The sequence below is a fragment of the Gopherus evgoodei genome, chromosome 4, assembly GCF_007399415.2.
Source record: "Gopherus evgoodei ecotype Sinaloan lineage chromosome 4, rGopEvg1_v1.p, whole genome shotgun sequence".
Lineage (NCBI taxonomy): Eukaryota > Metazoa > Chordata > Testudines > Testudinidae > Gopherus > Gopherus evgoodei.
In genome coordinates, this window is record NC_044325.1 from 52,382,514 (window position 1) to 52,399,887 (window position 17,374).

At 40.6% G+C, this 17,374-nt stretch overlaps 1 protein-coding gene across 1 annotated transcript in view; it reads left to right on the forward strand.

Annotated features, from left to right (window-relative positions):
* The window catches only part of HECTD1 (HECT domain E3 ubiquitin protein ligase 1), a 98,055-nt gene that overhangs the window by 24,977 nt on the left and 55,704 nt on the right, over nucleotides 1-17,374 (forward strand). The window contains 10 exon segments of the mRNA XM_030559995.1: nucleotides 5,908-6,142; nucleotides 8,063-8,290; nucleotides 10,844-11,125; nucleotides 11,347-11,617; nucleotides 12,707-12,783; nucleotides 12,891-12,989; nucleotides 13,718-13,832; nucleotides 14,184-14,358; nucleotides 16,479-16,617; nucleotides 16,928-17,098. Coding sequence (XP_030415855.1) covers nucleotides 5,908-6,142; nucleotides 8,063-8,290; nucleotides 10,844-11,125; nucleotides 11,347-11,617; nucleotides 12,707-12,783; nucleotides 12,891-12,989; nucleotides 13,718-13,832; nucleotides 14,184-14,358; nucleotides 16,479-16,617; nucleotides 16,928-17,098 — 1,792 coding nt within the window.

A 17,374-nucleotide genomic window follows, 5' to 3' on the forward strand; every position in this document is an offset into this window, starting at 1 on the left:
ACCTCATAACTCAGGACCACGGCAGACTTCATCACCCAGATCTGCAGTCTCTTCACCTCACAGCATGATTACTGCGTGGTTAAGCCAGTCCGAATTACGTTGCTCTGCCTCGGTGCAACAAGTGCTTCTGGGTAGCAGGAAACCTTCCACTAGGTCAACATATCTGGCCAAGTGGAAGCACTTCTCCTGCTGGTGCGACCAACGTAATGTTATTCCCACTGAGGTACTGGTCCCTACCATCTTGGACTACCTCTGGTCTCTCAAACAGCATGGCCTAGCGGTGTCTTCATTGAAGATGCACTTGGCAGCCATCTCTATCTTCCACCCAGGGGAGAGCGGCCGCTCGGTGTTCTCTCACCCCATGGTTTCGAGGTTCCTCAAGGGCTTGGAGTGATTATACCCACAAGTGCGCCACCCCACCCCAGCTTGGGACCTCAACCTAGTTCTAACAAACTTATGACTGCTCCCTTCGAGCCACTAGCAACCTGCTTGCTGTTGTACGTGTCCTGGAAAACAGCCTTCCTTGTAGCCATTACATTGGCAAGACGAGTTTCAGAGCTTCGAGCTCTCACGGTGGACCCACCATATACAGTGTTTCATAAGGACAAGGTACAGTTGCGACCACATCCGGCCTTCCTCCCTAAAGTGGTATCGGCCTTTCACATCAACCAGGATATCTTCCTCCCGGTCTTCTTCCCGAAGCCACACTCATCATGCCGGGCAGCAACTGCTCTCCGTAGACGTTCGTAGGGCGCGTGCATTTTATATTGAGGGAACAAAGCCCTTCTGTAAGACACCCCAACTCTTTGTCGCAGACTGAATGAAGGGCCTACCTGTCTTCTCCCAGAGGATTTCGTCTTGAGTGACATCGTGCATCCTCACCTGCTAGGGCTTGGCATAGGTTCCGATGAGCCACCTTACCGCTCATTCTACCAGGGCTCAAGCTTCATCTGCCGCTTTCCTGGCTCGTGTACCCATCCAGAAGATATGTCATGCAGCCACTTGGTCCTCGGTCCACATCTTTGCATCACATTACGCATTGGTTCAACAGTCCAGAGATGATGCGGCATTTGGATCAGCAGTTCTACATTCTGCGATATCTCACTCCGACCTCATTGCCTAGGTAAGGCTTGGGAGTCACCTAATTGGAATGGATATGAGCAAGCACTCGAAGAAGAAAAGATGGTTGCTCACCTTTGTAACTGTTCTTCGAGATGTGTTGCTCATATCCATTCCAAACCTGCCCTCCTTCCCCTCTGTCGGAGTAACCGGCAAGAAGGAACTGAAGGGCCGTTGGGTCAGCAGGGGTATATATCCGGTGCAATGGCGGCGCCACTCTAAGGGGCGACCCAGCTGACCCACCGAGTGTTGCTAGGGTAAAAATCTTCCGACGAATGTGCACACGGCGCGTGCACAACTAATTGGAATGGATATGAGCAACACATCTCCAAGAACAACAGCTACAAAGGTGAGGAACCGTCTTTTCAGCTGAGTAGAATGGGTCATTTACTTCCTGTGTCTTAATATAACACTCCTATTAATGCACCCCAGAATTATATTCACCTCTTTTTGCAACTGCATGACACTGTTGACTCTCATTAATGATCCTCTATAACCCCTAGGCCCTTTGGAGGGGTACTACTGCCTAGCCAGTTATTCCCCATTTTGTAGTTATGCGTCTGTTTTTTCTTTCATAACTGTAGTACTTTGCACTTGTCTTTGTTGAATTTTGTTCTTGTTGATTTCAGAGTCAGACCATTTCTCTGATTTGTCAGGGTCATTTTGAAATCTAATTCTGCCCTCCAAAGTGAAAATGAGGTCGGACCAGATCCTAAATCGGGGAAGAACAAGTAAAAAATTACTTAGTCAAGTTAGATGTCTTCAAATCACCAGGGCCTGATGAAATACATCCTAGAATAATCTAGAAGTTGACTGAGGAGATATCTGAGCCACTAGCAATTATCTTTGAAAAGTCATAGAAGATGGGTGACATTCCAGAAGACTGGAATAGGGCAAATATAGCACCCATCTATAAAAAGGGAAATCAGGACAACACAGGGAATTACATACCAGTCAGCTTAACTTCTATACCTGGAAAGATAATGTAGCAAATAATTAATCAACCAATTTGCAAACACCTAGAGAATAATAAGGTGATAAATAACAGTCAGCATGGATTTGTCAAGAGCAAATCGTTTCAAACTAACCTGATAGCTTTCTTTGACAGTGTCACAAGCCTTGTAAATGGGGGAAAGCAGTAGATGTGGTATATCTTGATGTTAGTAAGCTTTTGATACTATCTCGCATGACCTTCTCATAAATAAACTAGGAAAGTACAACCTAGATGGAGCTACTATAAGGTGGGTGCATAACTGGTTGTAAAATCATTCCCAGAGATTAGTTATCAGTGGTTCACAGTCATGCTGGAAGGACATAACGAGTGGGGTCCTGCAGGGATTGGTTCTGTGTCCAGTTCTGTTCAATATCTTCATCAGTGATTTAGATTATAAGCATACTCTCTATGCCATTAAGTTTGAGGATGATACCAAGCTGAGAGGGGTTGCAAGTGCTTTGGAGAATAGGATTGAAATTCAAAATAGTCTGCAGAAATGGTCTGAAGTACATAGGATGAAATTCAGTAAGGACAAATGCAAAGTACTCCACTTAGGAAGGAACAATCAGTTGCACATATACAAATGGGAAATGTCTGCCTAGGAAGGAGTATTGTGGAAAGGGATCTGATGGTCACAAGCTAACTATGAGTCAACAGTGTAACGCTGTTGCAAAAAAAGCAAACGTCATCCTGCCATGTATTAGCAGGAGTATTGTAAGCAAGACATGAGAAGTAACTTTTCCGTTCTACTCTGCTCAGGCCTCAACTGGAGTATTATCTGCAGTTCTGGGCGCCACATTTCAGGAAAGATGTGGACAAATTGGAGAAAGTCCAGAGAAGAGCAACAAAAATGACTAAAGGTTTAGAAAACATGACCTGTGAGGGAAGAGTGAAAAAATTGGGTTTGTTTAGTCTGGAGAAGAGAAGACTGAGATGGGACATAAGTTTTCAAGTACATAAAAGGTTGTTACAAGGAGGAGGGAGGAAAAATTGTTGTTCTTAACCTCTGAGGATAGGACAAAAAGCAATGGGCTTAAATTGTAGCAAGGGCGGCTTAGGTTGGACATTTAGGAAAAACTTCCGAACTGTCAGTGGTTAAGCACTGGAATGAATTGCATAGGGAAGTTGTGGCATCTCCATCATTGGGGATTTTTAAGAGCAGGTTGGACAAACACCTGCCAGGGATGGTCTAGATAATACTTAGTCCTGCCTTGAGTGCAGGGAACTGGACTAGATGACCGCTCGAGGTCCCTTCCAGTTCTGTGATTCTATGAAAATGCTTGCAACTCCTTCCAATCACCCTCCACTCCATTATCCAGGTCGTTAATGAAAATATTGAATAATACTGGAACCAATAGAGACCCCCTTTGGTACTCCACTAAATACGTCCTCTCACTTTGACAGCAAATCATTGGTAACGACTCTCTGAAACCAGCTACTTGGTTGTGATCCCACCCTTTAGTAATTTGATCTAGACCACATTTCCCTGGTTTGCTTATGAGAATATCACGTGGGAGTGGGGGAGGGATAGCTCAGTGGTTTGAGCATTGGCCTGCTAAATCCAGGGTTGTGAGTTCAATCCTTGAGAGGACCATTTAGGGATTTGGGGCAAAAAAAAGAAAAAAAAAAGATTTTATTTGGGGATTGGTCCTGCTTTGAGCAGGGGATTGGACTAGATGACCTCCTGAGATCCCTTCTAACCCTATGATTCTATGACTGTGTCAAAAACCTTAATAAAATCAAGATATATCATGTCTACAGTCTCCCCCCTATCCACTAGGCAGTAACCCTATCAAAAAAAGAGATCAGATTGGCTTGGCATGATTTGTGAATTCCATGTTCTCTATTACTTATAACCCTATTATTTTCTAGGTGTTTACAAATTGATTGTTTAATAATTTGTTCCAGTATCTTTCCAAGTGTTGAAGTTAGGCTGGCTGGTGGGTGGTTTCCTGGGTTCTCTTTGTTCCCTCTTCGAAAGATAGGTCATTTGTTTGCCTTTCTCCAGTCCTCTGGGACTTCACCGGTGCTCCAGGAATTGTCAGAGATAATTGTTAATGGTTCCAAGATTGCTTTAGCTAGTTCCTTGTGTCCTGTAGGGTGAATAGAGAGTAGTTATTAATGGCTCCCAATCCTGCTGGAAAGGTATAACCAGTGGAGTTCTGCAGGGGTCTGTTTTGGGACCAGCTCTGTTCAATATCTTCATCAATGACTTAGATGTTGGCATAGAGAGTACACTTATTAAGTTTGCAGACGATACCAAACTGGGAGGGATTGCAACTGCTTTGGAGTACAGGGTCAAAATTCAGAATGATCTGGACAAATTGGAGAAATGGTCTGAGGTAAACCGGATGAAGTTCAATAAAGACAAATGCAAAGAGCTCCACTTAGGAAGGAACAATCAGTTTCACACATACAGAATGGGAAGAGACTGTCTAGCAAGGAGTATGGCAGAAAGAGATCTAGGGGTCATAGTGGACCACAAATTAAATATGAGTCAACAGTGTGATACTGTTGCAAAAAAAGCAAACGTGGTTCTGGGATGCATTAACAGGTGTGTTGTAAAGAAGACACGAGAAGTCATTCTTCCGCTCTACTCTGCGCGCCTCAACTGGAGTATTGTGTCCAGTTCTGGGCACCGCATTTCAAGAAAGATGTGGAGAAATTGGAGAGGGTCCAGAGAAGAGCAACAAGAATGATTAAAGGTCTTGAGAACATGACCTATGAAGGAAGGCTGAAGGAATTGGGTTTATTTAGTTTGGAAAAGAGAAGACTGAGAGGGGACATGATCGCAGTTTTCAGGAATCTAAAAGGGTGTCATCAGGAGGAGGGAGAAAACGTGTTCACCTTAGCCTCTAAGGATTGAACAAGAAGCAATGGGCTTAAACTGCAGCAAGGGAGATTTAGGTTGGACATTAGGAAAAAGTTCCTAACTGTCAGGGTAGTTAAACACTGGAATCAATTACCTAGGGAGGTTGTGGAATCTCCATCTCTGGAGCTATTTAAGAGTAGGTTAGATAAATGTCTATCAGGGATGGTGTAGACAGTATTTGGTCCTGCCATGAGGGCAGGGGACTGGACTCGATGACCTCTCGAGGTCCCTTCCAGTTCTAGAGTCTGTGAATCTATGAATTTCACCAGGCCCTGCTGACTTTAATAGATCTAACTTACCTAAATATTTTTTAACTTGTTCTTTCCCTGTTGTGGTTTGTGTTCCTTCTCCTTTGTTGTTTGTATGAATGTTACGTGTCTGGTCACAATTTCATTTTTAGTGAAGATGAAGCAAAATAGGCATTAAACACCTCAGAGGCCTTGATGTCATCTAGTATTAGCTCTCCTTCCCCGCTAAGTAGAGAACTTACCTTTTTCTTCATCTTTCTCTTGTCTTGCTCGTAATGTACTTATAGAACCTCATTTTATTGCCTTTTGTGTCCCTTGCTAGATATGTAACTCATTTTGTGCGTTAGCCTTTCTAATTTTTGTCCCTACATGCTTATGCTACTCTTTTGTACTTTTGCTTGGCAATTTGTCCACGTTCCCACGTTTTGTAGGATTCCCTTTTGATTTTCAGGTAGTTGAAGAGTTCTTGATGGAGCCTTTGTACTCCATGTATATTATTAGTAGATGCCACTGCAATAAGCTTAGTTGGATAAGTGAGTTAGTTTTGTTAAAAAACTTATCTGGAAGAAGTACCCGTGTGTGATGATGATAACTTGTTAATTTGAAACTGTAGGAAATACCATCATATTGAGGAATTTGTACAGTAATTGATATGTAATTACCTCTTTCTACAGGTGCCCTCCTCGTACTTTCTTACCAGCTCTCTGCAAGATTTTCCTTGATGAAAGTGCGCCAGACAATGTGTTAGAGGTAACAGCTCGTGCCATAACTTATTACCTGGATGTGTCAGCAGAATGCACCCGTAGGATTGTGGGAGTAGATGGAGCTATCAAAGCACTTTGTAATCGTTTAGTTGTTGTTGAACTTAACAACAGAACCAGCAGAGACTTGGCTGAGCAGTGTGTAAAGGTAAGTGTTCTTAATAGATTTCTGCTTTCATAGAAAACAGAATATTTAAAATTTTTTGAAAGATCTGTTTACAATATGAATTTAAAAACAGGAATAACTTATTTTATTCACTCTGATAAAATTGCTTGCTTGTACATTTATTGTCTTCACTGTCTATTTTGTTCTGCCAACATTTCTGAAATTATTGTTCAGAAGAAACTCAAAGAATATAAAATATGACATCAGCCGAAACTTGAGGAATTAATTGCATTTTTTTTAATATAAATAGAAAGTTGATTTTTAATTTCATAGAACTGTAGAGCATTTTCAAAATTCCACAAAAAAAGGGGTTGGGGGAATTGCCTCTGATCAGAATAAGACAAGAAAATTAAACTTCCATTTGAAACCTCTTGGTTTTATATTTTGTACATACACCTCTACCCCGATACAACGCTGTCCTCAGGAGCCAAAAAATCTTACCGCGCTATAGGTGAAATCGCCTTATATCGAATTTGCTTTGATCTACTGGAGTGCGCAGCGCCCCCCCCCGATAACTGCTTTACCGTGTTATATCCAAATTCGTGTTGTATCGGGTCGCGTTATATTGGGGTAGAGGTGTTGTGTGGATTTCTGCTGCTTGTCCAGTTACCCTAGGTATGATCTGAAAGCAGCCTTGCAAAATGGTCAAGAAATTTGACCAACCCAGACAAATATATTAGACTATTCTTACCAAATAACTACTGCCTCTATAACTGCACGTGAAATCCCTACACACTCCACCTATACACATCTTTTCCTTGGAGTAGCAAACTCACATGTTCACCCAGTGTGCCACTCCTCCCCCACAGTGGACTATCTCTTTCATGACCAGAAGAAGACCTCTGTGTAGTTTAAAAGCTTGTCTTTTTTTCACCAACAGACATTGGTCTAGTAAAAGGGATCATCTCACCCATGTTCTCTCTAATGTCCTTCGACCAGCACAGCTACAGCACTGCAAAGAGTGATCACTCTGGTTGTTCTCAAACCACTTTACCATTCACTCTTGAACTGCCCCAAGTTGTCACTTGTTCATCTCCCCATCCACTTAATCACCATTCATCCCCTAACATACGTTCTCTCCCCTTCCCATTAGATCTATTCACTCTCAGCATTTTCTCATCAAGGTCTCTTTAGGCCTACAGCTGCCCCTGAGTTTGTCTAGAGCCGGGGCAACCTTTCAGAAGTGGTGTGCCAAGTCTTCATTTATTCACTCTAAGGTTTCGCGTGCCAGTAATACATGTTAACGTTTTTAGAAGGTCTCTTTCTATAAGTCTGTAAGATATAACTCAACTATTGTTGAAGCAGCAAAGAGTCCTGTGGCACCTTATAGACTAACAGACGTATTGGAGCATGAGCATCCGACCAAGTGGGTGTTCACCCACAAAAGCTCATGCTCCAATACGTCTGTTAGTCTATAAGGTGCCACAGGACTCTTTGCTGCTTTTACAGATCCAGACTAACATGGCTACCCCTCTGATACTAAACTATTGTTGTATGTAAAGTAAATAAGGTTTTTAATATGTTTAAGAAGCTTCATTTAAAATTAAATTAAATTAAATGCAGAGCCCCCCCGCCCGGTGGCCAGAACCTAGGCAATGTGAGTGCCACGGAAAATCAGCTCGCGTGCCACAGGTTGCCTACCTCTGGTCTAGAGTCGTTTCCTGATGTGAGGCAACTCTTCTCCTGGCTGGGCCTCATAGAGCGCCCCCCATATGGATTCTGCTGTATTTACTCCCTTGCTTAGAGAGGGAGCACTGGAACTACTGGAAACTTTGGATGCTGTTGATGGAGGAACTGAATTTATTTTAGTTTGCCCCGTCAGTCAGCTGAGGAGATGAGAAGGGAACAGTTGGCTAACTAGTGGTGTGTACTTCATTACAATTCAATTTCATTATATTACAGGTGTTAGAACTAATCTGTACCCGTGAATCAGGAGCTGTGTTTGAGGCCGGTGGGTTGAACTGTGTGCTGACATTTATTCGTGATAGCGGGCACCTAGTTCATAAAGATACTTTACATTCTGCTATGGCAGTAGTATCCAGACTTTGTGGCAAAATGGAACCTCAGGATTCTTCATTAGAAATCTGTGTGGAATCCCTGTCTAGTTTATTAAAACATGAAGACCATCAGGTACGCAATTTTAAATGATTGTTTATGTAGCGCAAGAGTTGCATCATTATATTTTTAGTTCGCTATTAGAGTAAAGTACAGGTTAGATGTTAATTATATTTTGCAGTATTCTACTTGAGCTGCTGCTATAGGTTAGTGAATGGATGAGATGTAAACATATGCTATTGTTGGTAGGTTGAATTTGTTACAAATTAGCAATTGTGCTTAATAAATCATCAGTTGGAATTTTTTGTACAGTTTCCATAAGGAAGGAAAAATTTGAGACTCTGAATCGTTGTGATAGTTCTAATTTTTTCAGTTGCAAGAAAGATAACAAAAATATTGCTTGATGCTGTCTGGCTATATCTAGCCCTAAGCTTTTATGGAAACAAATCTTTACAAGATCTCAGAAAACTTGCATGACTCTCTTCAAAGAATTTTCTTAAATAACAATTGCTCTGAAATTTTTTCAGCTCAGTTTTTGTAACATTGTATGTGATGTTTTCTTGTCTAACCTGAAAGGAAAAGAGACCCATCATAAATAGTGGAAAATTATATTAAATATTACTTCTGTCAGTTTATGTAATCTAAATAGGTGCTGCCCAGTGAGAAATAAATGAACTTGTTGAATGCAGTGGGTGGGGCGGGGATGGCGGCAGTTGAAGTTTTATTAACAGCTAATGTGAAAGTTTGAGTAGTCCTTTTAAGGTAACTCTAGGAGATGGAAATGTATCATCTTCTAACAGTAGATGAAAGGACCCCTTGCTCTGTATCAGATTGGGTGGTCACCTAGCAAATAGGCAGTTAAAGCAGCCAGCCTTCTACAGAGTTTGAGCCCTCCTTTGTTCAAGCCTCCATCATCCCCAAACTGTTAAGTTTCAAGCACATCAAGACTGGGAAGCTCTGAATACCATGCACATGTGGTCTAAATTGTATGGCTAATTTTTTAAAATCCTTTTGTAAGAATTACCTTTCAGAAGCATCTAATATCCTAATGGCACATGTAATAGTTTATTTCCCAACTACGAATCCATAAGTAAATCTGTGTCAATATCCTTGAGAATTGTAAGAGACCTGAGGAATCATAAAAATATCTGTGTATCTCCTAAATTTCCCTAGGGAAATTTATATCCTTATCTTTGTTGATACACTTTTGGTTCAGGTCACTTACATCATGGGAACAGTTGTTCTCTCACACATGTCAAGGCTGGAGTTAAAACCAGAATAATTTGGCCTTGGGGACAGTTCATTCTGAATCTGTTCTCTTAAGTCACCAGCACTGTGCTGATGATGAGGTCTGATCATCCATGTTTCAGTTTCAAGTCACAGACAGGGAGCACAAACGGATCCCACTACCATTCTCCTTATGCTTTGAACAGTGACTCAGATCATGTTGTGCTAGAATCCCACTTGCAGTCAGTCTGTCACTTTTTTTTTTTTTTTGCATGTTTCTGAGCCCCAAACTGTATTCTCTTCCAGTGATTCATATAGCCCACAAGCAGTCTGGATCAGTCTAAGAAGGCTAGATGAATGACTGAATAGTCTATGGGAGAGATGATACTCATCTGGATTAGATATATTCCTGGAAATATTAAGAACAACACATGCCCATAGCCGTACCTAATATGTGAAATAGGCTGTTCCAGCCAAGGGGACGGCTACAATGCAGAACTAATGTGTACTATTCTAAAGGTTGTGATTCTCAGAGCAGTGACCTGCTGAGGCTAGCCATGGTCCCTCAGAAGGAACAAATTGCATTTCAGTATTCAAATGTGTAAAAGGGGGAACTATCAACATTTAAGGTAAAATTTAAGGAGAAACCTTTAGTTTCTTTGATAAACTACCATTTTTTTTACTAGTGCTGTATTCATAGAGCTACTTCAAAAGTTTTTCTCTTTTTCACCTATGTAAATGATGAATTGTGTTTTTGTTTTTCAGAAACTTTGTCAAACTGCACTTTCTAGTGGGAGGTATAGGTAAAATCACAGCTTTCATTGTTTCAATATCTCCATCGTGGAGATCTTAAAACAATTATAGGTACTATTAAAAACTGCTCTAAAATTTATTTTTATAATTTAGGATAGCTAAGATATTGTACTTATAATGCTGATGCTTTTCTTTAAAGCAGAGGTTCTTAGACTTCACTGCACTGCAATCCCCTTCTGACAACAAAAATTACTACATGACCTCAGGAGTGGGGACCGAAGCCTGAGATTGCCACCCTAGATTGGAGGGCCCAAAGCCCAAGCCCCACCACCCTAGGAGGGGTGGCTAAAGCCAAAACCCAAGGTCTTCAGCACTGGGTAGGGGGCATGTAACCTGAGCCCTGCTGTCCTGGGCTAAAGCCCATAAGCTTTGCCCTCGTCCTCAAGCAGTGGGGCTCGGGCTTCAGCTCCCAGCAAGTCTAACACCAACCCTGGCGACCCCATTAAGATGGGATCTCGACCCACTTTGAGGTCCCGACCCATAGTTTGAGAACCCCTTCCTTAAAGCACTGTTGCTCTATGTTTATATAGTGAGCCTCTATTCTCCTTAAGTGACCCATCTTGAGCATCTTATGTATATCTTCCGCAGGTTTCAGATGGAGCGCTTAGATGTTTTGCTTCATTAGCTGACAGATTTACACGTCGTGGAGTTGATCCAGCCCCATTAGCCAAACATGGACTAACTGAGGAGTTGTTATCACGCATGGCAGCAGCTGGTGGTATAGCATCAGGACCATCTTCAGCTTGCAAACCGGGTCGGAGCAGCACTGGAGCACCATCTACAGCTGCAGACTCTAAATTGAGTAATCAGGTGTCAACTATTGTGAGTCTGTTGTCAACCCTCTGTAGAGGCTCTCCAGTAGTAACACACGTAAGAATCATTTAAATGCTACAGTTCTTCACTTCTTCAATATTTTTCTTTAAAATTTAAAAATTATTTCTTAATATACTTAAAATACCTCTATTCGTGATAACATTGTTGTGTGTGTTTTTTTGTAAAGGAAAAAAGAAACATTTCATATGGAAATAAAACCATGTATTTTCTAAAGTCCTATATATTTTTTTATTGTTCAGACTTTTAATTATTTCCAGGATCTCCTAAGATCTGAACTTCCAGATTCTATAGAAAGTGCATTACAGGGTGATGAACGATGTGTACTGGATACCATGCGTTTAGTAGATCTTCTTTTGGTGCTTCTGTTTGAAGGGCGAAAGGCCCTGCCAAAGTCTAATGCTGGATCTACAGGCAGAATCCCAGGGTTGCGTAGACTGGATAGTTCTGGGGAACGTTCTCATCGGCAGCTGATAGACTGCATCCGCAGTAAAGATACTGATGCACTAATAGATGCTATTGACACAGGAGGTAGGCAGAAATATTCTGAAGATTGTATATTTCATTAATTCAAAGTCTAACTTTTATAGTAAATTAAATAATGTCAGAGTAGTTGATATCTTCAAGCTCTTATCAACAATGTGAGTTAATGTACATTGCTTAATATAGGCTCGTTCTTTCTGTTAACAGTCCTTACTTTGGGCTAGATTCACAAAAGGACTTAAGTGCCTAACTGCTGCCTTGGGTGCTTAGATCTCAGAACCAGACCTCACTTGGATTCACAAAGCTGTCCCTGAATCCTGGGAGTGCCTAAAATTGTTCAGTATTGGAATATTTGCAGTAAAGTTCACTAAGCGCTTATGTTGCTTCCTCTGAGCTGCACACAGCAGCCCCATGCCAGGAGTCTGGATGTGTAAGCCACAGAGTAATTCACTAACTGGGTAAATATAGAATTCTGACTAGTAGCCGTGTTAGTCTATATCAGCAAAAAGAACGAGGAGTACTTGTGCATTCTTCCACCTACCTCGCTGGCAGGGCCTGATCAGTAAGCATAGTCAGAGCTTGCCTACTAAATTGAGCCCCTAGAGATGAACTTACACAAAATGGGGGGATAGAGGAACAGCTTCTTGCAAAAATGGCATTGGCGCCTAACACCAAGAAGGGGTTTGCAGCTGAGAAATCCAAGCAAAGGGAAGCATCTTCCTGGAGCCCAGGCTTTGGTTCCTGTCTCTGAGGTGATGGAGCTTAGCATGTGCTCTGGGGCTTGACTCCTCCCATTGGCTTGCTGAGGTGAGCAGCCATCTATTGTGCTGGCTTTTGCGAAGTGCCTATTTCTCCCCATTTATTGTATAAGAAGAGTAGATGTGGAACTCAGTCTTTGTGAATCCTAGTGCTTTTCTAGACTCCTAAAAGTGTGGTGATGCTGAGAATCTAGCCACTTGTTCTTCATCCTTGATTCATAACTAAGACTTTCAGAATATTTTTAGAAATCTGTTGAGAATGTTTAAAGTTTGTTTAAAGACACAAAAGAATAGTACATTGTTACTTTATCAGAAATTAACTGTGTTGAATGTATTGTACTGTGACTTTAATTAGTTATCTTGTATCTAATACTTTCAGCTTTTGAAGTAAATTTTATGGATGATGTAGGACAAACTCTTTTAAACTGGGCATCAGCTTTTGGAACTCAGGAAATGGTAAGTTAAATGCATTAACTGAAATTAAGTAATACAAATTATTTAATTCTCTGTGCAAAGAGATGTATAAATGAAGAAACTAGCTTCCATTTCTTTATATTTTACAGGTGGAATTTCTCTGTGAAAGGGGTGCTGATGTTAACAGAGGTCAGAGGTCGTCGTCATTACATTATGCAGCATGTTTTGGAAGGCCGCAAGTGGCAAAGGTGTGAATTCAAACTTGTGTACTGTTTTTGAAGCAGAAATTCTGTTGTACATGTAGTTTTTAAAGTTTCCTACAAAATAAGATAACTTCTGTGATGTAAAGTGTCTAACGTAAGTGTGTTCTCAAATAGTTAAATTCATCATGTTCCATCTCCACTGTTTGTACAATAGAACCTCCTAGTTAGGAGCACCAGAGTTACGAACTGACCAGTCAACCACACACCTCATTTGGAACCAGAAGTACGCAATCAGGCAGCAACAGAGACACTCTTCTCTCCCCCCCCCCCATCCGCCTCCCCCCAAAAGTACAGTACTGTGTTAAACGTAAACTACTATTAAAGAAAGGAAAGCAGCATTTTTATTCTGCATAGTAAAGTTTCTAAACTGTATTAAGTCAGTGTTCAGTTGTAAACTTTTGAAAGAACAACCATAACGTTTTGTTCAGTTATAAATGTTTTAGAGTTATGGACAACCTCCATTCCTGAGGTGTTCGTAACTCTGTGGTTCTACTGTATTGGAAAGCTAGCTTCTGGTGCGGCTAGGTCAGTGAAACAAGTGCAAGTCCACTTGCACTTGTTTCACAGACAATTGGAAGTATCTCACACACACACAATGTGCTTCTATTGTATATACGTTCATGTGAAGCCGAGGAATGAGCAGGTTGATAATAGGGTTAGTTATTTAGAAAAGGAATTTTATTAGTTTTCTCTCAAAATTTGTTTGACTGTAGACTCTCCTGAGACATGGTGCGAACCCTGATTTGAGAGATGAAGATGGGAAAACTCCTTTAGACAAAGCTCGTGAAAGGGGGCACAGTGAAGTGGTGGCTATTCTTCAGTCTCCAGGTTAGTGTGAATTGTTATTTCCTGACTCTTCTCTTCTAGTGGTATTGCTTGCATTTTTCTTCCCTTCGTTTTCTCCTGGTAGAGGCATAGTGGAGTAAAATAGTAACTGTTTGGGTATAAGCATCTAATATAGAACTCTTTCTGTGAGTTTTCCTATTGAAGTTTAGTAGTGCTTTCAGTATGTGGCCCTTAATTTGCCACATACCGTGTTGCAAAAATAATCTGTTTTCTAGAAGTATGTGTATGTGTGGTCAGGTTCCCAGCAATGAGTGGAGATGGATATTTCAGTTTTATTTGTTGGAAAAAGATTGGGTCAGTAAATGTCTGTTCCAAAAAAATTACATTTTGCAGGTGACTGGATGTGTCCAGTTAATAAAGGAGATGAAAAGAAAAAGAGAGATGCAAACAAAGATGAAGAAGAATGTAATGAACCCAAAGGAGATCCAGAAATGGCACCTATATACTTGAAAAGACTATTGCCTGTTTTTGCACAAACATTTCAACAAACTATGCTACCTTCCATAAGGTAATAATTATTCATACCAATCAGTATCCATACACCTGTGGTATGTCTATTACTTATACAAACATTTGTGATTTAACTCAATAGAAAATCTCAATAGGGTACTATTTCTTCAATAATTAGCTAAATTGTCTGAAAATTTGATATTTGCAAGTGGCTAATGATCTTTTTTTAAAATGTGGAGACTCGGGGTGGGGAAAAGTTCTGCTGCACTCATCCTGGTACTTACTATTGTAAGGATAAAGCACATGTAACCTCAATAGTTTGATGTGACATTTAATGAAAAGCAATGTGATTGAACAGAAATTTAGCATATATGTTCCATGATTTTTACTTAGGGCTTCTAAATATTTTTCTTTCTTTGTAGAGAGAGGTAGGATTTACAGGTGTCTTGTAGGAAGTGTATTTTAGCAAGAGGCTTGGAGGAGAAAGCAGGGTGAGATGTGACAGGCTAAGGGAGAATGCTCTGGCTTTGGGATGCTGCATGGGAGAAGTCACAAAGAGTATTATGTTTGCACAATGCCTAACACAATAGGCTCCTGATCTCAGTTAGTGTCCCTTGCTGCTACGGTAATACAGAAATCATAGTAGACTGGGAGAAGGACCAGAAGTGATGTCTAGTCAGATGGATTGGGCAAATAAAAATATATAAGAGCAAAGGGGCTAGGGAAGAGCTAGTTTAGAGAGCTTTTTGAAGGCCAGGAGGAACAGCTTAATTTGAAGCAGAAAGAAAGTGGTAACCAGTGAAGAGTACTGAAGAAAGAACAGGGCTGTAGTTGGAATGGCAGATAAAATTTCAGGAGCAGTTTTTTGGACAGATTGAAAAGAGTACAGAGAGAGTCTGGAAAGCCTGCAAAGAGGTTATCATAGCCAAGGCAGGAAATAATCAGGACAAAGATTTACTCTTTGGGCATGAAGAGAAAAGGGCATATTCCGGAAGAACTGTCAGGATTTATGCTGTTGATAAAGGTAATGGAAGAGAGGAGTTGAAGGGAACGGCAAGGTTGCAGCTCTTTGGAATGGAGAGGATAGCGGGATTAAGGGTGGAGGGGTCGTGGTAGGCAAGCATCTCTATCTGAACTTCAAGTGTAATGTTTTGGCAAAAAGGACTAATGTAATCCTTGGTGTTTGTATAACGTAGAATACTGCATGCAATTCTGGTCTCCACTTTTTAAAAGGGGTGTTAAAAAAAAGTTGAAGAGGATGCAGACAAGAGCCACAAAAATTATCAGAAGGCTGGAGAAAATGCCATACGTGAGAGACTTAAGGTATGTCTATACTGCAATAAAACACTGTCAGCTGACTTGAGCTCACAGGGCTCAGGCTGCACAGCTATAAAATTGCAGTGTAGACATCCAGGATCAGGTACTAAAGGGGTCTTTAATCTAGTGGAGAAGGCATAACAAGAACCAGTGAGTGGAAGTTGAGCCAGACAAATTCAAATTAAAATAAAAAGACAGTTTAACACTGAGAGTGATTAACCATTGGAACAAATTACTGAGGGATGTGGCAGATTCTGTCTTTTGATGACTTCAAATCAAGCCTGGATGGCTTTCTGGAAGATGCACATTAGTCAAACACACATTATGCTTTAGTTAAACACAGTTATTGGGTTCCATACATGAGTAACCAGGTGCAATGTAATGACCTATTATATACAGACATCAGACTAGATGATCTAATGGTCCCTTCTTGCCATAAGCCTTTGTCTTTCTAAAAGTAAATGGACGAGGAAAGAGGAGTTGAGTTTTCGATGTATTGAGGTTGTTGGGATTTGGATATCCAGGAAGGAGACAGAGAAGCAAATCCAGTGTGGTTTAGCCAGGAGTAGAGAGAGATGTTAGACATCTCCAGAGAGGTAGTGGTTGAGTAAGGTTGCACGGAGATAAGGTGTGGAGGAAGAGGAGGACTTCTTGATTCTATTTACATATAGGTTAAAATAATTAAAACTGAGCTGACATTCCAATATTTCAGTCCCAGTTATCAGATATGAATTGTAGAGATAATATAATAATAAGTAGAATACAAAAACCTTTGGAGCTCGTTTTTTGAGACAGTTTTTATCACTTGTTGTATGATTGTTTAGCTTTGCAAGGAATAATTTTTTATTTTAATTTTTAAAGGAAAGCAAGTCTTGCCCTCATTAGAAAAATGATTCATTTTTGTTCTGAAGCATTGTTAAAAGAGGTTTGTGATTCTGATGCTGGTCACAACCTGCCCACAGTATTGGTTGAGATCACTGCTACTGTCCTTGATCAAGAGGTAAGGTTATTCTTTTTATTATTTATGATATAGCACTGTATTTGAGAAACAAAAAATTGCCCCCTTTTAACTTTTTGTACCGCTTTTTCAATGTATTGAATCTGTCTGTGAAATAAAGATCAGTGTTTTGTGATTACTTGATATTAGGCCATAGCTTATCATCTTGTCTTTGACCAGATGTTTTTTAATTTTGATAAATCAACAGGCCGTAATGTGAACAGTTTAAGCTGTGCAATGCTTAAAATTTGAAATGGCTTGCAGTAAACACCCCTCTCCTTTCTTCTTTCCCTCCTATGCCAATTTCTTGCAGGATGATGATGATGGCCACTTGCTAGCCTTGCAAATCATAAGGGATTTGGTAGATAAAGGTGGTGACCTTTTTCTAGACCAGCTTGCTAGGCTGGGTGTAATTAGTAAAGTGTCAACTTTGGCAGGACCATCTTCTGATGATGAGAATGAAGAGGAGTCCAAACCTGAGAAAGTAAGCACAGCGTTATCTAGCTTTGTCTGTTCTACAAAGCCGTCTTCTGTCTCTACATCTTTCAACTTCATGACAATGTGAAAAAATACATAAATAAAACCAATAATAATAGTACTTGATGAATATGTTCTGTTAAATTGACTCCATTGTTCTGTTCGGTAATGTAATATGCATCTGAACAGGAAATCAAGCTCTCTCCCAGTGTTCCCATCTGTAAAATAGAGATAATACTTAACTCTTTGAATTGTTGTAGGGATTAATTAGCTGATATTCATA